Source organism: Brachionichthys hirsutus, chromosome 10 (genome assembly GCF_040956055.1).
Source record: "Brachionichthys hirsutus isolate HB-005 chromosome 10, CSIRO-AGI_Bhir_v1, whole genome shotgun sequence".
In the NCBI taxonomy this organism is placed as follows: domain Eukaryota; kingdom Metazoa; phylum Chordata; class Actinopteri; order Lophiiformes; family Brachionichthyidae; genus Brachionichthys; species Brachionichthys hirsutus.
Window position 1 is genome coordinate 816,209 of NC_090906.1, and position 23,467 is coordinate 839,675.

At 43.5% G+C, this 23,467-nt stretch overlaps 1 protein-coding gene across 4 annotated transcripts; it reads left to right on the forward strand.

The window, feature by feature from the left end:
* Positions 1–6,490: 6,490 nt before the first annotated feature.
* Positions 6,491–21,967, forward strand: LOC137900368 (calcium/calmodulin-dependent protein kinase type II subunit alpha). 4 transcript variants are annotated; one of them, XM_068744439.1, is made up of 17 exons: positions 6,491–6,552; positions 7,759–7,853; positions 13,140–13,199; positions 15,559–15,613; positions 16,610–16,675; positions 17,023–17,095; positions 17,241–17,343; positions 17,588–17,671; positions 17,767–17,861; positions 18,654–18,776; positions 18,869–18,952; positions 19,227–19,301; positions 20,206–20,223; positions 21,176–21,224; positions 21,389–21,464; positions 21,562–21,656; positions 21,735–21,967. In XM_068744439.1, exons 1-17 carry the CDS (start codon positions 6,491–6,493, stop codon positions 21,965–21,967), a joined length of 1,446 nt encoding a protein of 481 aa, XP_068600540.1. The 4 variants fall into 4 exon arrangements, with proteins under 4 accessions (XP_068600540.1, XP_068600542.1, XP_068600543.1 ...); XM_068744441.1 differs by having other exon boundaries at positions 19,227–19,273; positions 20,193–20,223; XM_068744442.1 differs by having other exon boundaries at positions 19,227–19,269; positions 20,183–20,227; positions 21,168–21,224.
* Positions 21,968–23,467: the final 1,500 nt, after the last annotated feature.

Here is a 23,467-nt window from a genome sequence, read left to right on the forward strand (position 1 = left end):
TGGCAACACAAGCTAGCTGAATTCTGATTGGATAAAAACTCTCACCTAAAAATACATCACTGTAATGTAATATAACATGAATGTGAAGAATATATATATATATATACATAAAATTAAATTGATTTTATCATAAATATGATCATGTATTCTTGATTTCTGGTTATGTTAGGCAAGCAGAGAAGGCCTTGCAGGCCCTGACCGCCCGCCACTGCGCTAACGTAGCATTGCCAGTTTCTCCCTTGTGCCAGTCCCAAGCCCGGATAAATGCAGAGAGTTGCATCAGGAAGAGCATCCGGCATAAAAATGTTCCAAAATCTAACATTCAAATCAACATAAATAAGAGTCACACCGGATCGGTCGAGGCCCGGGTTAACGGCGACCGCCAGCAGAGCTGTTAACCCACGGGATGCTGCTGGAAGCCTGATTACTGTGGGTCAAAGACAGAGACGAAGAAGAGGAGGAAGACGATCAGCAGCGAGAGAAGAGGGAATGAAAGAGTTTAGGACCGAGAGTAGAGACTTTGGATGTTGGGACGATGACGGGGAAAAGCTAGAGAGCTGGTGGACATGATGAGGAGAAAGATTGATGTGTGTCCAGGAGACCAGGAGGAAAGGAAGCAAGGCTAGAAGCTGAGGAGCAGGATTCAAGTTGTTTATAATGGAGGACATGGAAAGAGGAAGAGGAGGAGTTATCATGAAGGAAGAGTTGGTGCAGAGTGTTCTAGAGGAGAAGGAGAAGTTCTTACGCTCCACAGGTAGGAGGTGAGTTAGAGGAGAAGGAGAAGTTCTTACTCTCCACAGGTAGGAGGTGAGTTAGAGGAGAAGGAGAAGTTCTGGAGTGACTCAGATGTCGTAGTTCAGAGCATCCTAGCAGTGAGAGAGTCCTGATTGGAGCAGACCTCAATGGGCATGTTGGTGAAGGAAATAGAGGAGATGAAGAAGTGATGGAGAAGTTTAGTGTTCAGGAAGGAACCTAGAAGGACAGACGCTGGTGGACTTTACCAAAAGGATGGACATGGCAGTAGTTAATACTTATTTCCAGAAGAGACTAGAACACAGCGTGACCTACAAGAGTGGAGGACGATGCAAAGGACAGGGTGAAGTGGAGAATGCTGATTTGCTGTGGCGACCCCTGATGGGACAAACCGATAGTACAGTAGTAGTAGTAGTAGTAGTAGTAGTAATATATTAATCATTTACTCTGGTACTTTGTACTGAATGGAGGGTTTTGCAATAACATTAAAGATCTATTCCTATTCCAGTCAGATCGATCCATAATCATGGTTTATAATAAAACAAAACAATGAGATAATACATATCAAAGTGATCCGGACGAAGATGGTGACTGTTTTTGCTACTAAATTCTCCCCGGATCTTGATGCAGTCACGTTATCGGCCTATCTTGGGGCTAAGCTAGGACGCAAGGTTAGCTGTGAGCGTGTAGCTACTTTTGGCACTCGGTACAGCTCGTTCAAAGTGGGTGCGGAGTGTAACGAAGTGGCAGAGATGTACATGCCCGATCTCTGGCCTGAGGGCTCGGTGATTAGGCGCTACTATGAGCCACGTAAAGCGGGCGCGGTGGCGGCTAAACCAGCACCGTATCAGCCTGCTAGCGGTGTAAATGCGCGCGGCGAAACCACGGCTAACTAGCTATGCTAGTCGGCTCGTATAACTGTCGAGGGCTGCGTCTTGGGGGCAGCGACGGGGACAGAGCACGCCGAGTAACGGTGGATAAATTGTTGTTAGAATGCGACATTCTCTGCCTGCAAGAGACTCTCCTCTCTAAACAGGACCTGGGCCTTTTGAATGCTTTTAACGATGATATTCATGGTGTTGGAGAATCAACTGCTGACCTGTCTCTGTGCGTAATGAGGGGGAGAATAGCAGGAGGTGTTGCTATCCTCTGGCACAAGAGACTGGACTCAGTGCTCAGTGCCGTTCGGCTAGATGTAGACTGGGCTATTGCTGTGAAGTATGAGTCTGGGGGCAAGGAGTGCATGGTTCTTAATGTGTACATGCCGTACGAGTGTAAGGAGAACGAGGATGACTATCTAAACAAACTCGCTTTCATTCACTCTTTTGTGCAGGTTAATCCCTGTACTTCTATCTATGTGGTCGGCGACTGGAACGCTGACCTGTCAGATAAGAGCTCCATGTTTGCCAAACACATGGTACACTTCTGTGAGGATAGTGAGCTCATCATCTCCAGCCGAGTGCTTCTGCCAGCTGACAGCTTCACTTATATTAGTGAAGCCTGGCACACAACGTCCTGGCTTGATCACTGTGTGACCACGGCTGATGCTCATGACAACATCCGCTCCATGGAGGTTAAGTATGACGCGTCCCTGAGTGACCATGTTCCTTATGTTTTTTATGTTGAGGCTGATAGTCTGCCTGAGTTGATCAGAGAGAACAAGGGCAGGGCTGGACGTAAGGTAGACTGGTCGAAGCTCTCTGATGACGATGTTTTGTATTACTATGGGAGAACTGATGCACTGCTGAACAAGGTATTCTTGCCATGTGATGCTGTTGTATGTTCTGATCCAAACTGTGAAGATAGGATACACTACAGTAATCTTTGTGTCATGTATGATGCTATAGTAGATAGCTTATGTACGGCTGGCAGCACCTTAGCTAACTACAGGTCTCACGGTAAAACAGGCAAACCAGGCTGGCACAAACATGTAGCTCCTCACCTTGCTGCAGCCAGGGACGCTCACAGAGAGTGGGTTCAGGCAGGCAGGCCCAGGCAGGGGCCTGTTCTGGACCATAGAAAACTGACTCATGCCAGGTATAAATCGGCCATCCGTTATATCACCAGGCAGGAACGACTGATGAGGGCTGACTCTTTGGCTGAGAAGCTTCTCAGCTGTAATGTAACTGGGTTCTGGAAGGAGGTGAAGTCCTTGAATCGGGGAAGTGTGGCCCTGCCGTGTTCTGTTGAGGGAGTCACTGGATCGGATAATATAGCTGAGCTGTGGAGGCAGCACTACTCTGCTATCTTTAATTGTGTTGACAGTGTCCCCTTTCAGGTAGGGAGCGTCCCTGACAGCGAGGTGGTGGGGGTCACAGCTACTGAGGTGCGTGAAGCAATAGATAAACTGGCAGATAACAAAGCTGATGGTCCAGATAGAATCACTGCAGAGCACCTAAAGTATGCTAGCCCGAGGGTCTCTGTCCTGCTTGCGTTATGTTTTACAGGCTTATTGTCGCATGGGCTGCTGCCTGACTCCATGTTGCATGTTACACTGGTGCCAGTGATTAAGGATAAGACAGGCAAGGTGGGGAGCCTGGATAACTACCGGCCGATTGCTCTTGCTAGTGTAATTTCTAAGGTCTTAGAAAAAATCTTATTGATTCGCTTAAGTCCTTTTCTTAACACCACTGACAATCAATTTGGGTTTAAAACCAAGCATGGTACTGACATGTGTATTTATGGTCTGAAAGAAGTGATTGACATGTATAAGGCTAAAGACTCCTCTGTACTGGTGGGCTTCATCGATGCCTCTAAGGCATTTGACCGGGTGAACCATCGGAAGCTGTTCCTGAAGCTGAGGGAGAGAGGTGTGCCAAACGGTCTCCTTAGAATCCTGGCGTATTGGTATGCGAATCAGACTATGCAGGTTAGGTGGGGTAATGTGGTCTCACCTCCTTTTGCTGTGGGGAACGGTGTCCGCCAGGGTGGGCTCCTTTCGCCGGTGCTTTTTAACTTCTACATGCATGATCTCTCTGTGCAGCTCAACAGCTGTAATACTGGTTGTATGCTTGGTGACACCTTGATCAATCACTTTATGTATGCTGATGACCTGGCCATATTGTCACCGAGCAGTGCTGGCTTCCAGCAGCTCCTGGACATATGCACTGGCTATGGTATCAGGTTTGATGTAAAGTATAATGCCAAGAAGAGTGCCGTCATGGTTTGTAGAACGAGAGAGGATAAGGGTTTGGACTTCCCAAGATTTTATCTGTCAGGGCAAGTGCTGTCTGTCTGCAGCAGAACGAAATATCTGGGCCACATCATCAATGACCAGCTGGGAGATGATGATGACATGTATAGACAGCGGCGGATGCTGTATGCGCAGGCCAACATGCTGAAGAAGAAATTTAGTTTTTGCTCTGAAACGGTCAAAGTCACCCTCTTCAGGGCCTTTTGTACGCCACTCTATACTGCCCCCTTGTGGATCAAGTACAAACAGGCCAGCATGCAGAAGTTGAGGGTGGCATACAATGACTGCATGCGGATACTTCTCAGGAAGCCAAGATGGTCCAGCGCCAGTGAGATGTTCTGTGGTGTCGGGGTTAACGCCCTTAATGCTCAGCTGAGGCACCTGTCATACAGGTTTATATGTCGGCTGCATGACTCAGGGAATGACATCATCAGAACACTGACTCAGCCAAGCCTAAGTGCTGTGAAATTTAACTCAGGTATTTGGTGTCATTGGTACCTGATGTTATTATAGGATTACTGTGTTTACTGTGTAAACGTTGTATATGTTGTAAATGTTATGTGTGCTTTTTAATTGGACCATTGTGTCTGCAAATAAAGATTTGATTGATTGATTGACATTTATGCACCTTGTTTGTTTGGCATCAGAATGAAGCTGGTACAAAGACTTGGACCAAACGAGGGCGGAGCCGTGACTCTATTACATCAGGATCAGAGATCTGTTGTTCGTGTCGTTACTCTGACCAACGTTAGATTTGTGCTTTGATCTCAGTAGAGTTGAAAGCTGTGACCCGATTCCTGATCCTCGCTGGAGCGTTTTGATTGTTTGTCAGACGTTCGCAGCTTCCAGCAGAGCTCAGTCTGACCTCTGTTGACCATTCCGCTGTGCTTCACTCCTCCTCCTCCTCCTCCTCCTCCTCTTTGCCATCCCTGGAGAGAGGAGGTGGAGGAGAGAAGCCTCGAAGAGAGGGAACCAAACAGTAAAGATGAGTGACAGAAAGGAAGCGGACTCTTCCCTCCAGACACAAAACACATCTATAAATAGAAAGAGAGAAAAAGAGGAGAGCCACAAGAAAATACAGCTAAACAACAAACAACTACATCGGAACAATTGTTATTGTCAATTAAGATTCTGATTGATCTATTAAGGAATTACGTTTCGAACGCGTGGAATTTTGTCCTAAAGCCCAACTTCATTTTTAACTTATTGTCAGAGTGGGTTTAGATTGATCATCTGTCGAGTGACTAATCAATTAATTTAATTTAAAAGCTACATTTGTGGGTCATTTTCCTCTGTAAGATGCGACAGAATCGGGAATACAGACGAGGACCGAATGACCCTCCGTCCTGCAGGCGCCTCACAAGCTGCGTCTGAGGATGCGGTCGTAACTCTTCTACGGATAAACGTTCCGGTCGACGTTCCGACGCCGGACGGGTCAGGGGCGGAGCTCGGGCCGACTCCCTGCTTCTGGGACTGAGGTCCACGGTCTTGTTCTGGCACTGCCCTCGCTTCCATTCCAGCGTTGAGTCGTCCTTCAGAAGGTCTGGAGCCTTTAGCCACCTCCGAGGCCGCTGTCTTCCAGCTGTGCCTCCTCTATTCCAGACGTGTCCAACCATCCAGAACAGAGCCCCCCCCCCCCATGGGGGTGAAGACTCTCTGATGGTTCTGTCAGAGCGCCTCTTTGAGCCTGGAAGGAATCCTTCAGCCTGCTTTTCCTCTGAGGTCTATCAGCAGGTTCCTCTTGCGCCCAAACGTTCTGGACCAAAACCTAAAATAGACATTTGTGTCTCACTGCGCTCCATTTGGTTAGAATCGCCGGAGGAACGCGATCCCTTATCCGTGGGCGCGTGGGGGTGGGACATTTTAAAAGTGTCCAGGGCACCATACAGTAATAGAGGCAGGGCTGTGGCCAGGTACTTTAGCTAGTATTAGTATCTGTAAAGTTGTCGCGCTAGCAGTTTTGGCGTTAGTCCATGCATTAGCGTTAGCGGACGAAGTATCAGGGGACAAATATTTGTTTTTTTATACTATCTGCAGTAATATTTGTCACATTTCAGATTTAGTTCCTGAATAATCTGGCAGTCTTTGCAGCCTTGCTTTCCTGCACAGACAGAGGGAGAAGCAGTTACCATGGCGACCTTACGTGTGTGTGTGTGTGTGTGCGTGTGTGTGTGTGTGTGTGTGCGTGCGTGTGTGTCCAGGCCAGTGATTGGATGATGGGGGGAGAGTGGGCGGGCAGGTGGAGCAGTTTAAAGCGTCTCTCTCTCTCTCTCCCACAGATCAGGACAGAGAGACGCAGCTATCTTCACTGCTCTCTCCATCATCCCTCCATCATCTTCTCCTTCTTCTCCTTCTTCTCCTTTGTCCTCCTCCTCTCCTCCATTCAGTGCCACAACTCTCTCTCTCTTGCCGCTTGTTCTCCTCTTTGAGTCTTTACCCTATTTTTGAGACAGGTCTAACTCTTGGCTTCCTTCATCACCATCATCGTCATCCTCTGAGGAAGACGGAGAGAGAGCCCCCTAACCCTCGCCCTGACGGGTCACCATGGCGACGGTCATCTGCACTCGTTTCACTGAAGAGTATCAGTTGTACGAGGAGCTCGGCAAGTAAGTATCATCATCTTCATCATCATCTTCATCATTATAAGTACTATTGTACATTTCCTGATTGATTGTAATATTGGGTTTCAAGAATATAAACATGATTGTTGTTTTTTTAATATTCCTTCTTTGTGTTTCATTATTTATTGTCTGGCTTTTATTTGATTCACATTGTTTATAACTTCATTTGCTTTTATTTTTTAGTATAAAATTGTAAGATTTTTAAGATAGTATAAGATTTTTATTTTCTTTAATAAAAATCAATTAACCAATCTTTATTCAATGTAAAATTATTATACATATTGTAAGATTTCATTTTTTGCTTATTTTATTGTTTCCCAACATTTTGAATATTTTTTTATAATTTTTTGTATATTCACTAGTTATATTTTAATACTGCCATGTGTTTGATGGTCATAATAAAATAATGTATTCATTTAAATATTTTGTTATTTTAAGTTTTTATGATGAGATAGATAGATAGATAGATAGATGACTGTCACCTTTCTGACCCTATCCCACTCACAGCCCACACACACACGCACACACACACGCACACTCACACACACACATAGCGCCAGGTCTCTTACATAATATGATGGTGGGTGGCAGAATACAGCTTTCATGGGAAACAGACACTGAAATCTTTCTACACAGTCGCAAAGATTAATGTGATCAGGAGGAAACAATTATTTCTTTTTTATGGCCAATAAACTATTTATTGATCACCCTGCTGTGTTCGTTCATCTCTCCGTTGACGTAGCAGATGTTCTGAGAGATTTTAAATAAAATGTATTAAGCTGAGGCGAACAAATTCTGGATCCTTCATTTCCCATGATGCAACTGGACCGCATCTTCATCTGTCTATCTAGGTTGCGGTTCGTATATGATATCGTACATGATGTATGATCAGTGTGACATCACTGCAGCAACGGATGCAGTATTCATCAACAAGCAGCAGCGGAACAACGACAGAACAGATTTCCACGAGGCTTGGCGGGGAGGAGGGCTTTTGCGTAAAAATAGACCCCCACTAAAAATTAATCTGAATTCAGCATTTTTTTATGTTTTATTTTACTTGCCTTAATATTGCAAGATGGGGGGGGGGGGGTCGGACAAAATAGCTTTTTAAGATAAAAGAGAATCTCAAAATGTGAATAATATTCTGTCATTTCAAATCAAACTGATTGGTTGCTCCTGTCGGGTTCACAGGGGAGCGTTTTCGGTGGTGCGACGCTGTGTGAAAGTGCTGTCAGGCCAGGAGTATGCCGCCAAGATCATCAACACCAAGAAACTATCTGCCAGAGGTGAGGAGAGGAAAGAGTCAGGAGCGGAGACGCCATATTTGATTGACATAAGAGAAGAAGTTCTTTGTCTTCTTAGAGTTGGTCTTCAGCTTCAATATTTAATTGCCGGGCTGAAATAAGGGTAAACAAACACTTTTAAAAGGCATCTGTAGCATGAAGCTAACGCTAACGTAACGTTCAGCTTCAGGGGAAATCCAAACTGCTCCCATGATTCACATCCGGCCTGTCGTTGAGTCCAAGATCGCCTGATCACGACTGAAATTATTTTCCAGAAATGAAACAGAGATGTCACGTTTCCTTCATTATTTCCATCATTTCGTTGACTGATTCTCTCGAATGACGTCATCTGGTTGCGCTCATGAGTGGAAAAATAGAATTAGCCTCTAGCGCCTCGACGGATCATCAGTCGGCGCCGCAAAACCATTCCATGAGCGTCACGGATCATTTAGGAGCAGCAACCAAACATCTTGAGGCCGATACAAAAGAAACTCATTCAAGAGATGCCAAAAGGACAATTTAGACACGACACAGGTCACATTAACGCGGAACAGTAACAGAACATTAACGCGGAACAGTAACAGAACATTAACGCGGAACAGTAACAGAACATTAACGCTGAACAGTAACAGAACATTAACGCGGAACAGTAACAGAACATTAATGCTGAACAGTAACAGAACATTAACGCGGAACAGTAAGAGAACATTAATGCTGAACAGTAACAGAACATTAATGCTGAACAGTAACAGAACATTAACGCTGAACAGTAACAGAACATTAATGCTGAACAGTAACAGAACATTAACGCTGAACAGTAACAGAACATTAACGCTGAACAGTAACAGAACATTAACGCTGAACAGTAACAGAACATTAATGCTGAACAGTAACAGAACATTAACGCTGAACAGTAACAGAACATTAACGCTGAACAGTAACAGAACATTAACGCTGAACAGTAACAGAACATTAACGCTGAACACTAACAGAACATTAATGCTGAACACTAACAGAACATTAATGCTGAACACTAACAGAACATTAACGCTGAACACTAACAGAACATTAATGCTGAACAGTAACAGAACATTAACGCTGAACAGTAACAGAACATTAATGCTGAACACTAACAGAACATTAATGCTGAACACTAACAGAACATTAACGCTGAACACTAACAGAACATTAACGCTGAACAGTAACAGAACATTAACGCTGAACAGTAACAGAACATTAATGCTGAACAGTAACAGAACATTAACGCTGAACACTAACAGAACATTAATGCTGAACACTAACAGAACATTAATGCTGAACACTAACAGAACATTCATGCTGAACACTAACAGAACATTAATACTGAACACTAACAGAACATTAATGCTGAACACTAACAGAACATTAATGCTGAACACTAACAGAACATTAACGCTGAACAGTAACAGAACATTAATGCTGAACAGTAACAGAACATTAATACTGAACAGTAACAGAACATTAACGCTGAACAGTAACATCACGTTGATGTTTGTCGCTCACTGCATTTAAGAGCGAAAGAGAAACGGTTCTGTAACCGAAAGCCTCTGAGGTCCGTTCCAGTACATATTCCAGCCGCCGGCTGTGTTACACTCTGCCCACCTCCACCTCTGTACGACTCCTACCTCTTGAAACGCTGCTGCTGCCGTGGTACAATCAGGTTGTGTAATAAAAAGTCTTCATAAGAAACAAAGGGATTCTTTCCACACAGACCTGGGGGGCGTTTAATTTAATATTGTTACAGGAAATGTTGGATCTAATCGAGGGCTTGGAGCCGAAGCGGACTAAGTGTGTTGTATTGTCACATCAATATGAAAAAAACCAATACTGCTGCAGTTTGAATGTGAAAATATATTTTATTCAGGTTTTCTATTTTTTATGTCTGTCAGTAAATTAACGACATTAATTTGAATTGAAATCAATTTACTTCAGTAAAGGCTATACACGGATAAGGTTTAACAAATCTTAACTCAGCAAGGCTTTTGATACTCTGCGAGGAGTAATTCCTCTGCTGTAAACCCAAAAAGTAATTACATTTTCAGGATAATAGAGGTGGAGCTCGTTAGCAGAGCTTCCTAAGCCCTTCCTGCAAAGCTGGCATTTAATTATTGGGAATGAAACAAACAAATGAGTAATTATTCAATTGTAGTAACGCTTCTTCTTTGTGTCTGCTGGGTGCAGCATCATATGATGATGTCATCATGAGGGCGGTTTAGATGTTTTGAATATCAAAAGGTGATCTCGTTACCTGCCATTCGCGGTCTGTCTTCCTCATGATGCTCCGCCTCCTGGTCATGTTGCCCCGCCTGTGGTTTTCTTATGGATTTTTTTTCTTGAATTTTCCTGCCTATAATCGGTGAACATCCTGCATGGCGTCCAAACAATTTTAAAATAGATAAAATATTTGTTTTCAATTGACCAAGAAATTGAATTTTCTTTAGTACTTAATACTCAAATTCGAACACTTGTCATTGTTGCTCCAAACCCTCCAGAATTAGATTTCTGCCTGCAGTGAAAGGTGTCACGTTTCTGTTACATCTGCATGACTATTATTGTTCCCAGTAAAACTCTCACTGTGTTTTTGCTGAGAACTCATAAAAAGTAGGCGAGACGGTTCGACACTGCAGCAGAACGCGTGAGGCGGTGCGGCGACAGCGTGTCTGTCTTCACCTGAGAATGTCCCTTAGTTTGACACCGAGAAGCACGGAGGACGCTGCTTTCTGTTTCAGTCGTTTGTCTCTTGTTGTGTTTCTCCTGAACTCTCAGCGGACAAAACAGGAATCAAAGCGACAAAAACAAAAGATTATATTCACGATTCTAGAAAACGACAGGAGTCACATCCTGTCTGTCCGTCTGTCTGTCCCTCTACCTCTCTGTCTATCGTTCTGCCTACATGGCATGATATGATTTTTTTATTTAAAATTCAATTCAAGAATTTTCTTTTCGGTTGCTTAGCAACACCTCGATAAATTGACAGTCAGTATGTGTGTGTTTGCTTAAAGGTTTCGTGGGGAGTTTTAGCAGTTAGACTTTAACACAAAATATATAAATTAATAATAATAATAATTTTAATAATAATAATAATAATAATAATATGGTTTGTTGTTGGGTACATTTGTTGGATGATTTAGGGTTTATTTGTTGCTGGTTGGTTTATTGGTTGATCAATTCATTGGTTTGATTTTAACCAGGATTACTTGAAATGTTATTGACCAAAACAAGCTTTGGGAGGGCGGGGCTTGAGTCAGGGAAGGGTGGGGCTTCATGTTGACGTGTCAGAGCGGAACAAGCGCATCAATCATCCAACCCTGTGCTAACCGCTGCTAATAACTGCACAGCTATGACAGGCGCCACACGACAAGCACAATACAAACAAACAGTACACTGAATTATTATCATCTTAATAGTAATAATAATGCATCATAATATTTTATAATACTATGACAAAGTATTTTATAAAGTTTAATTTGTACTGAAGCATTTACAATGAGAACTTAAAGAGATGCTTTTAGCGCATCACAGATCAGAATCAGAATAAGTTTACTGCCATTGTCGGAGCATTTGTCAGTACAACACTTGATTAAGGCATTATTGATGAATGTGCAGCTAATAATCAGTGATCATCTTTCAAATTGAGAGTCGAACACTATCTGACGACTTCCTCTAACTGGAAAAACTGAAAAACCATCAAATGTGTTCGTTAAACCAACAGTCTCTGTGCGTGTGTGTGGGTGTGTGTGTGTGTGGGGGGGGGGGGTATGTGCGTGTGTGTGGGTGTGTGTGTGGGGGGGGGTGTGTGGGGGGGGGGGTGCGTCTGTGTGTGTGAGTGTGTGTGGGTGGGTGTGTGGGTGTGTGTGAGTGTGAGTGTGTGTGTGTGTGGGGGGGGGGTGTGGGTGTGCGTGTGTGTGTGTGTGCGTGTGTGTGAGTGTGTGTGTGTGTGTGTGTGTGTGCGTGTGTGTGTGTGTGTGTGTGTGTGTGTGGGTGTGTGTGCGTGTGTGTGGGTGTGAGTGTGTGTGTGGGGGGGGGTGTCTGCAGCAGCTCTCTGGTTCTCTTCCCTCCTTTTGATTTGAAGGATTCCTGCAGTTTAAACTTGTTGGTCGGCTTTTTTCGGCTCTGATGTCTAATTTTTGTTCTTTGCACCGAACCTCAGAGCTGCAGCTCCTTTTGAAGCCTCCTCTGCAGATTCTTTGTTGGCTGCTGGACGCTCATCGTCTCACAAGTGTCTTCTGCTCATCATATGAAACCAAGCAGAGGCAGGTCCAGGGTCAGTCCTGAGCGGAACATTAAACCAGCCGAGATTAGAGTGATTTTATTGTTTGTTGTTGTTGTTGTCTTAATTTTTGACTCTTCACTGACCCCTTGTGGATAACATAGAGATGGTGTCTCTATGACCAAATTATGGTTTTGGCCTGTTTCTTCCATCTGTGAAGGAGCTGTTATACCTCCAGCCCATCATCAGCAGACCCACACTGGTATACCCGTATGTACTTGTCTTCTCAAAGTTACTTCAAAGTTTGTCTTTTGCAGTTCCTGACAGTTTGAATAACGTCTTAAACATACGAACCGTCTGAATTCCTGCTTTGCCCGACGGGATTACAAAAGTAAGAATATAGGTTAGAAAACATGAATTTCTCATCTTGCACCAAGGAGCTGCTTAATGAGGGTCAGAAGGAAACTCTCTGTCGCGTTTAACCTGCTCTGTCATCCATCATTTTAAATGTCATTACACCTAAACACGCAGCACAGCTGCTGTCATTGACTTGAATTTATGTTGTGTATAAAATCATCTCTTTAATGAGGACGGAGGTACTCGGAGGAGACTCCCTTAGTAATGTCTGCAGGCCTACAGTCAGGCTACTTACAGCGCCAGCGTCCTCCACCAATAATGTAGGACAGCCATTATACAGCCTAAGAGACAATTCTCAGGGTGGAAAATGACAACGCATTCCCTACACAATTTCCCTGCTCATTAAGTTTATTGGTCTGAGTTCAAAGTAATAAATGAAGCTCACTCAAAGGAATTAATCATACGTTTTTATTATTAAATCGCATCTCATGTGAGAATAAAAGAGACTTCACCTGCACTTGCAAGAGGATACGCTAACATTAGCAGCACTTTAACAGCTATCCAATCAGGACACAGAACTCACAGCCGGCTTTGATTGACCAATAAACTGAAGCTTTGCGCCTCCCATTGAATTGTGTGTGTCAGCTCTGATCACTAATCAATGTGTTGGTGTGGATTGACAGATCATCAGAAGTTGGACCGTGAAGCTCGAATATGTCGTTTACTGAAGCACCCTAACATCGGTGAGTACTACAACATGTACTACATACTACATGTACTGCTGCTGCTATAAATAATTTATTCTACTTACATCAGCAACTATAAGACAGGCCAAGGGTTATGGCAGATTTCAAAAGCAAAAGGCTCTTACAGAGTAAATGGAATATATAATATGACTATTAGAGAATATTCACTAATGATTGCCATATTTGATGTTTTTGGTGAGCATGCAAGAGCATGTTGAACAGTGGATGTCTGAGATCAGAGCCTTGAGGAACTCCATGTTTCATTTTAGTTTGCTCAGTTAATGATGATGAATATATTTATTAGATAGAATGTTAGAGTACAAGTACAGTCAAACAGTAGCATGTATTACAGTACAAGTACAGTCAAACATCCTGCCTAAGAGGAGCATTTCAAAAAAGCCCTTGCGGTCTTGTTTCCGTTGAAAGTCCTTAGTACATAAATCATCGACATTTAACAATACAAATAAAATAACAATACGTACATTAAAAAGACACATAATATGTACAACGTAGGTGGACAAAAAATCCTTCCTATTCCTTCAAAGAAGACTGAGACCAGTTTGAATATGGGCTCTAGTATCTTTTCACAACAATACCCAGTATAGTTGTAAGACTTGAAGTTATTAGCAGGTGATCTGTTTTATAATAATAATAATAATGTCAATAATAATAGTAATAGGGTTTCTTCATATAAAACGGATCAAAACTAATATTAGCTTTACAACACGCAGATACAGAGTGTCGACAGGAAGGGCTGTCAGCTACAAGGCACAAACAGGATCCCTGTTTCCACCGGAGGACCGCTTCTTATTTCTCTCTTTAGTGTTTCCAGTGTTTGAACGTTTCATCTCAAAGCGTGACATCACTCCTCCTGTCCTCCGACGTGTTCCTGCACTGTTGCTGCTGACTGATGGGTTTATCATGCATTAGAAACAGCCAACCCTCTCGGCTGTCGGTAAAATAAATGTGACAAAGTGAGGTCTGTTGGTAAGAGATGAAGAAAAGACAAAAGGTCTCTTCAGATGTTCTTGTGTTGTTCCAATCAATGGAGGAGTCAAAGTTTTACTCTCATAAATGACAGTCAGATAAATCACGGGCTGTTTTTCCCTCAGTCTCGCGTGTCAAGACATTTTAAATATAATAGCAATGTCATCGTTACTGTGGTGAGAAGAGCAAAGAATCTGGTTTCATAACTGGATCAGCCTGAAAACTGAATCATCTCTTGCACGTCACAAGCTCCTCCTCTTCATATTTGACATTTAGAATTTCCAATCTGCGTGATTGCGTGAGCGTTTTGGGCGTGAGATCGCCTCATCGTCATTTGGTGGCGTTGCACAGCAGCGTCTCACGACCCCGTGAGGCGGCGCGTTCTTTACGTCGTCCGGCGCAAGACTCTCAATGAAAACCTCGAGTGTGCTTTTTCTAATCTTGAAAGAATGTTTGAGATCTTAGAGGCGCTAGCGTGCGGAGAAGCCGTCGTGTGGGCCCGGCTTCAGAGGAGGAGCGTCGTGGTAAAACGAAGATGGCCGAAGAGCAGGAGGGCCGTCTTCAGGCATGCAAAAGAACACAAACTCTGCTTCATGGCGGCTGAAATAAACTGAAGCGGAGTCAGTCAGACGTTCAAACATGACCTCGCGGTGGCCCTAACAGCCAATCAGCAGGCTGGCGTGGACGCAAGCATCCAATCAGGGCCCACAGCTCTGTGTGGGCAGGTGATGATCTGCAGATTCTGAGGAGTGTTACATAACTCGTGTGTGTGTGTGTGTGTGCGTGTTGCTAGGCAACAGTGTCCTTAGGTGAAGGCATCAAAACCCTCTCTCCTCCTCCTCCTACACACACATGGGCGACGCGCACACAAATCAAATCCCATCGCTGATCTGTGTGGGAGTCTTTCGAGAGAAAAACCTGATTATTTCTCTCTGAGTGCTTCACACAGGTGTGTGTGTGTGTGTGTGTGTGTGTGTGTGTGTGTGGGCAGCAGCTTTTGTTTCCACTCGTTATACCTATTATACAATCTATAGAGAGTTTGAACATGAAGAGCACAAACAGATCCTCCAGATCTGCAGATGAAATATTCACATCTATTCCTGCAGCAAAACTAATAGTATTAGCATGCTTAGAAAGTACTCCAGTACATGTAGTAACTTTGTATTTTTCCTTGTCATTGTAATATTTGCCCCAATTATTCTAAAACCACTAAGTCAATTTTTTTAAAGTTAAACTAAAGGAATTTGTTTTAGATACTAGCATCTCCTATCGCCAACCTCTCGTACTGTGGGTATTCAAGAGTTATTTTTTAAAATTATCTCTCTCTCTCTCTCTCTCTCGTTCTCATTCTCTCTCTCCCTCTCATCAGTTCGGCTACATGACAGCATTTCAGAGGAGGCGCACCATTACCTCATCTTTGACCTGTGAGTTCGACTGCTCTCTGCTACTCTGTTACACACATGTGATGTCATTGCATCAAAGCATTGTGGTTACGATGCTGTTACCTGATAATACAAATGGGTTGTGTCCTTCATGTTGTTTAAGTTGAAGTCGGGAACATTACTTTGCGTAATGTTATGTCATGTTTAATGTAATAGTGATAAGAATTAATGTAACATTACACTGTAACCGGTGTAACAATAAAAGAAAACAAACACTTTGTTGTGGTAAACATCTTGCATTATTTCATTTTATATTGGTGTGTTACATTATATTATGTTACACTTCATTATGTTACATTGTATTATGTTACGTTGTGTTGTTACACTTTATTATGTTACATTATATTATATTACATTTATTATATTACATTTATTATATTACATTGTATTATGTTACGTTGTGTTGTTATATGCTGTTATGTTACATTATACTATGTTACACTTTATTATGTTACATTGTTTTATGTTACATTGTATTATGTTACATTATGTTGTTATATTGTATTATATTACATTGTATTATATTGCATTGTATTATGTTACATTGTATTATGTTACATTACACTATGTTACACTTTATTATGTTACATTATACTATGTTACATTGTGTTGTTACATTGTATTATGTTACATTGTGTTATGGTCCCTTGTATTATGTTACATTATACTATGTTACACTTTATTATGTTACATTGTGTTATGTTACATTGTGTTGTTATATTGTGTTATGTTACATTGTGTTATGGTCCTTTGTATTATATTACATTTATTTGCACTCTGTTTTGTGATGCTATTCATTGTTACATTGTTCCAGCATCATCCTTCAATAATAAAATTCATGCTTTTGTCCCCTTGGTGCCCGTTTCTTTTAATTATTTGTCGTGTTGTGTTCCGTTTGTCATGTTGTCAAGGCATCACATTAATACACATTGTCTATAGAGCAGTATTATTTTCCATAACGCTGTCTGTGTCTCTCAGGGTAACGGGTGGAGAGCTATTTGAAGATATTGTAGCCAGAGAATATTACAGTGAAGCTGACGCCAGGTAAGAAACACTTTGTTTACGTATTTAACAGTAAATCTGTCAATCATCTGACCAGCATCCGCACCAGCCTGTCATAAAGCAAAGAACCACACAGTCCCCATCTGGGGAGACTTTGTAGCTTTGTAAACAAGACAGTCCTTCATTTCCCCTGTCGTATGGTGATATCACAGCCCACGCGCATTTCCCAATGATCTTCTGTTTGAGCTAGCTGCTAACTGAGTCCGGTGTGTGAAAGGGCTAACGAATCATACTGCACTGATTGTGGGACAGTTGAATGTTCTGTTGAGTACTTTCTGGCTCCGAACGTACCGAAGGTTGACCTCTGACCTCTGTCTCTCTGTCAACAGTCACTGCATCCAGCAGATTCTGGAGGCAGTGCTGCACTGTCACCAGATGGGCGTGGTCCATCGAGACCTGAAGGTCCGTTTTTATATGTGTTACATCATCAGCTAATCGCATGTTTGTCTCTCAGTAGTAAGCGCCGTCTAACTTCCTGTCTGTGGCTGCTTCCTGCTGAAGCATCAACAGCAGCATTAGCATGTTAGCATGTGTGCTTTGTCTCCAGCCAGAGAACCTGCTGCTGGCATCGAAGTCGAAAGGAGCAGCGGTGAAACTGGCAGACTTCGGCCTCGCCATCGAGGTGGAGGGAGAACAGCAGGCCTGGTTCGGTAAGCCTTGAGCCGAACCCCGAACCTCACTCATCCATACTGCAGTAGTAGTACTGCTGGTACTGCTATTCTGCGTTCTCCGACTGTTTCTACCACAACACTGAAACTTCTATTTGAGCTTTGGTTAATTGTTGTTTATTGTAATGAAATGTTGTATTTTGTTTATTCTAATTCCAACATTTTTATTGTTCAAGACATTATCTATGTGGTGTGTGTGTGTGTGTGTGTGTGTGTGTGTGTATAGGCTTTGCGGGGACTCCTGGGTATCTCTCTCCGGAGGTTTTGAGGAAGGATCCGTACGGAAAAGCAGTTGACCTCTGGGCCTGTGGTCAGATTCCTCTCGACGCTGTCCTCTTTTGTTCCCTCTCCTTTTCTTGGTTCTTCTCTCAACTCTCTCTCTCTCTCTCTCTCTCTCTCTCTCAGGCGTGATTCTCTACATCTTATTGGTCGGTTATCCTCCATTCTGGGATGAAGATCAACATCGTCTCTACCAGCAGATCAAAGCTGGCGCTTATGATGTAGGTCACACGACCCTCTACTTTTATCACATGACTGCATGAAGGGAGAACAAGCCCTTTGATCCTTTGCAGCCCTCTGCTTTAGAACCGGCTGGAACCCGTTCGGTCCAGATTTAATAGTAATTTACATGGATTAACAACTGGTTAATCAGGTGGCCGCCCACTGTGAGTCTCCGGTTCTGTTCAAGGTTTCTGCCTGTTAAAGGCCAAAGTGCTTGTTCTTGTGGAACCAATTGAATCCTATCCTTCCCTGCTACGCCTGTAAAAGCGCCTTGAGATGACCTTCTGTTGGTGCTACAGAATAAAAATGACTTGAACAGACCCATTGGGCCACGCTGGTTCCAGGGATGGAAGATTCAGTACTTTTGTGATTGGCACCAATGAGAGAGGCTTTCCGGAGCAGCTAAACTAAACGAGCGTTGGCAGAAACGTCATCCCTCTTGCAGTTGTTCTGCTTCAGGGTTTCGGCTACGGAGACTTAAGGAGGTGAGAGTAGAAAGGGTCAAACGGGCGGTTGGTTGCTACCTGCTAAGTGATGCCAGCGTCCACCGTCTCACATTTACATAACGTAGGAGTGGAAGAAGCTCATTTTCATCTCAGGTTGAAGGAAGAGGAACAGGAAAGACACCTCAGTCACAGAGGTGTGTAGCCTATGCTAATAATAAAGCCTGTTAACCACAGCCTAGCGTCACAGCAGATTGTGTGCGACTCGTTGGAGATGAACCTGACCTCGCCTCAGAGCCAGTCCTTCCAGAACTTCTGGCTTTGAGCTCTCATCTTCTTGCCGCTCAGTTTCCCTCTCCTGAATGGGACACAGTGACTCCCGAAGCCAAAGACCTCATCAACAAGATGCTGACCATCAACCCGTCGAAGCGGATCACGGCAGCGGAGGCTCTCAAGCACCCCTGGATCTCCGTGAGTCGTTGCCGCGCGCCTTGGTGAGCTTTGATGTGTTCAGGGTTCATCGGGGTGATAACGAGGGCGGCGATGTGCCATCTTCCTCCCAGCATCGCTCCACAGTGGCGTCCTGCATGCACCGACAGGAGACGGTTGAATGTCTAAAGAAGTTCAACGCCAGGAGGAAACTCAAGGTGAGGTCAGAGGTCACTGTGCTGCTAACACGACGTGCAAGTACATCCAAGCCGGCGGAAGCTAAAGATGAGATTTCACTTTGACCTCGCCGACTGCTTAGGAAGTTTAATGACTAAAACATTCAAACTAGATTCATTTAACGAAGTTAGATTTGTCTATTGATATTAAAAGTGTTCTTAAATAAAGAAAGAAGGTTCTCACAAACACTGTCCTTCCGTCTCTCCTTCCGTCTCTCCTTCCGTCCCTCCTTCCGTCCTTGTTTCCTTTCCTTAGGGAGCCATTCTGACGACCATGTTGGCCACAAGAAATTTCTCCGGTGAGTCCATCAGCTGCTCTCGTCTTCTGGAGGTCAGAGGTCATGTACTCGCCTGTCTCCAGATGGCTTTCCTGCCCGTCACCAGCAGGTCACATGACCTGTCTGCTGTGGATTTGGGGGGGTGGGGGGGGGTGATGTTTGTCCTGCAGGTTTGTGTTACAGTAGCAGAGGTTTAAACACTCAGCGACCAACCAATCCGCTGTCTGCAAACACGCAATTAACACGTTAGCACTGAAAGTCGTGTGTGTGTGTGTGTGTGTGTGTGTGTGTGTGTGCAGCAGCTGTTGCAATGCTTCACACACAACTCAGGATACCACACATCTATAGATAGCATGGAAACCAGAGCGAGAGAGAGAGAGAGAGAGAGAGAGGGAGGATTCAAACAGCAGGCCTTAGAATTTAATACTGTAATCTATCCTCACTGATATAATAAAACAAGAAGTAGAGTAAAGTCAATATCGGCCTCCACCGGGCTTCAGTCGTCAGCTGATGCTCCAGGGTGAGCTTCAGGAATGTGCTTCAGGAATGTGCTTCAGGAATGTGCTTCGGCGTTCTGCTCTCCAACGATCTCAAGCTGAAACTAAATTTGGCCTCATCTGTCTCCGGACGACCCCCGACCCCTCTGTGTCTGCTGCTTAACTCCTCCTCTATCTGCTGTCTGTCTGTCTGTCTGTGAGCAGAAAGACGGGTCAGGTCGTCAGGAACACACGGATTAGGGGATTCTTTCATTCCCACCCTTTTAATTTACCCACTAAACTTTTTCTCCTTTTATTTTGAAGGGTTTCCTGTCGGGGCTTTGTCTTTTTCGACAAAGTCTGTTTGGGCACGATGCCATTTCTCCTCTTCTCGGCCTTTGTTCCTTTCTTTCTGACTCTGCTGCTTCTCTTTCTCTTCATTGTCATCCCTCGTTCAGGTGGAAAGAGTGGAAGCAACAAGAAGGCAGACGGAGTCAAGGTGAAACCATTATTATATTATTATTGTTGTTGTTGTTGTTGTTCTCCTTAGAATTCATTGCAAATTGGTATTCCTTGTTCTTTAGATCTCGCACCATCATCAGATTAATATTTTTTATTTGATCCTAATAAGTGAATAGCCAGAAAGCTAACTAGAGAGCATTGATGGGTGGATTCTTTATCTCATCTGGATATCCCTTCTAATCTTTCACAGATACATGATCAATGATTAACTCTGAGACATGGATTTTAATCTCCAAGGTCTGGATTATAATCCAAAATTGGATCTAATTGCTCATATTGGTGGAATATTTTGACTTGTCCATGTCTGGGTTTTTTATTTTATTTGGAATCCACAATTATTAATTTTGAAAATATGAAAATATTTAAAACATAAATATTTCACAAAGTAAAATGGAGCTGGAATCCACTTCAATATCATCATCGGAACTTAATTCACTTTTAATCAGCAGAAACTAAAACGCCTCAGTTTTAGTTTCGCATTTCAAAAGTCCCGCCTTCTTTCTTGATACCTGAGAGCCAATTGACCTTTCCGTCTAACACGCCCACATGACTCAGTAGACCAATCACGACGCTACACGTCATCTCTTGGCTCCACGTGCATCTGTTTATGTTCGCTTCCTCGGACAAACCATCTTGGCGTTCTTCGGTTTGGCCCAAAGGCAAAAAATAAATAATCGGAAGCGGTGGAGCATTGCAATCACTGCTTGTGTAACCATGACGACCGGTACCCTGAACGACTGGAAGGAGGTGTCCGGTTTGTTCACTTCCCTAAACCGACAAACTACTATGAGAAATGTCTGCGCTGGATCAAGCAGTAGAAGAACACGACCAGTAGAATCCATTAAAAAAGTGAAATGAAGACAAAAAAAAGTGATACGGAAAGGTCAATGGGAGGTCGTGTCAGCTGTGACTCATTCTGTTGTTTGCAGGAATCGTCTGAGAGCACAAACACGACCATCGAGGATGAAGACACCAGAGGTTTGTTCTTCCTCCTGTAGCAAATGTCCGTAGATCAGTGGAACCCTGAGCGCAGACTTCACGTGGAACCAGGTTCTCTCCGGCTTTAACTCACCATCGGAACCGGCGCCGTCGTTTGTTTCCTTTCCGTCTCGGATACAAACGTTTGTCTCTGTCCCCGTCAGTGAGGAAGCAGGACATCATTAAGGTGACTGAGCAGCTCATTGAGGCCATCAGCAACGGCGACTTTGAGAGCTACACGTACGTGAATAGACACACGCACGCACACACACACACACACAATACATGCAATCTCCTCAGTGAGACTCTTATTGTGAAAGTCTCACTGTTTCCTCAGTAAAATGTGTGACCCGGCTGTGACGGCGTTCGAGCCGGAGGCGTTGGGGAATTTGGTCGAAGGCCTCGACTTCCACCGCTTTTATTTTGAAAACTGTGAGTCGACCCAAACTTCCTCCACGACTAGCGCTTCCTGCGACCCCATTGGTCCTTTCTGTCTCCGTCTGTCCTCAGTGTGGTCAAAGAACAGTAAGCCCGTCCACACCACCATCTTGAACCCTCACATCCACCTGGTCGGCGACGAGGCCGCCTGCATCGCTTACATCAGAGTGACGCAGTACATCGACTCCAACGGGACGCCTCGCACCGTCCAATCAGAGGAGACCAGGGTGTGGCATCGCCGAGACGGGAAGTGGCAGATCGTTCATTTCCACCGCTCAGGCTCCGCCTCCACACTTAGCAAGTAAGAGCAGGGTAGAGATTATGGTTAAACAAAGGGGCGGAGTTATGATTGGTTTGTTCACTGAGAAGAAGAGTTATAAAATGCCATTAATGAATAATGATGTTTATACTTACAAGTGGATTTAAATATGATGTTTTTTCATATTTTTCTCTCTGTGCAGTTAACTTCCAGAGTGGGCGGGGCTTTTATTTGGCCTCCATTGCCTTGACAACTGATTGATTGACAGCAGGCCAGACGTGTGATACCAACCAATCAGGATTTAGTTAAACTCGTTGGAGGAGAATGGGGTGGGGCCAAAGAGTCATGAACGCACAACAATTTGATTAATCGACCAGTCAGCTTGTCTGGACTTCGCTTCAGCCACACCCCTTCCTGATTAGCCAATCAGCTATCCAGATAGTAATAATGAATGAATCTCTTATCTCCACTTCCTCCCTCACGGCTCAAACATTATTTTTTAAATTAGATCTGCAGTAATTTTTTTTATTTAGTGAAAAACACAGAAATATTAAAAGCCTTTAATTAAGAAATAAATGTATTCATTGATAGATTGGTTTGATAATTCTGCTAATGATGAGTTGAAGTCGTTCAATAATATTTCCGGCTGTTCAGATATTGGATATTGAAACGTTATTATTTTAAGAGGTCGTTCTGCATCAAGCAGAGCAAAAATATTTTTAACGGTTAAAACGTCATTAAAGGTTCTGCAATGCTTTTATGGTGTTGTGGATGTTTTAAAAGATTTTCAACTCCACATTTAAACTAAATTAAACCTCTAAGAATGAAGGTTGCCCAAAGAAGGTGTCAAGTATAAAAGTGAATAAAACCTCTGACAATTATTTTAAGGCTTCTGCTTCCAGGAGATAAGGGAATTCATGACAACAAATATACGATCAATGATGATGATCATCCCCATTATCTCTCAATCACAACCAGGGCTGATTCTAACATTAAACCACCTCATATTTTAAATATTGAATTGTCATTCGATAATATTTTAGTGACTAATAAACAAATAAATGTGTTTTAGATATTTATCTAATTTTTTTAATTTAATTTCATCGTAAACTGTGGGAATGATCCTTTTAAATAGCATGAATATGCATCGTCTGTGCTTTCATCCCTGATCTCAGCTGCATGGTTAGAATAAAAACAGCATGCTGTGTCCTGATGATCAGAAACTCAAGCTGCAACTTCATAAACATCATAAACAGCGACTGAAATAATAATCATGTCAAATCTGTCAGATTTATTACAAGCCGTTCTGGACATTCTGAAATCTCTTGGTTTGTCTTTGACGTTGGACACTAGTCGCTCTCTGCTTCCATCGGGATCGGGGAGACCCCCCCCCCTCCCCCCACACCGCTTCCGTCGCTCTCCGACCTCCGATCTTCCATGAACCGCCACACCCTCCATCGGGCCTTCACCAGGGGTCCTAACGTGGAGAAGGAGCTGCCTGCCTGATGCCTGCGCTCCACTCTGGTCTCCGTTTTGGGGAGGAAAC

Coding starts and splice junctions, on each gene's coding strand:
- LOC137900368 (XM_068744442.1), top strand. CDS start 6,491: ATGGCGACGGTCATCTGCACTCGTTTCACTGAAGAGTATCAGTTGTAC. Junction 6,553..7,758: donor TTGTACGAGGAGCTCGGCAA/GTAAGTATCATC, acceptor TCGGGTTCACAG/GGGAGCGTTTTCGGTGGTGC. Junction 16,676..17,022: donor TACAGTGAAGCTGACGCCAG/GTAAGAAACACT, acceptor CTCTGTCAACAG/TCACTGCATCCAGCAGATTC.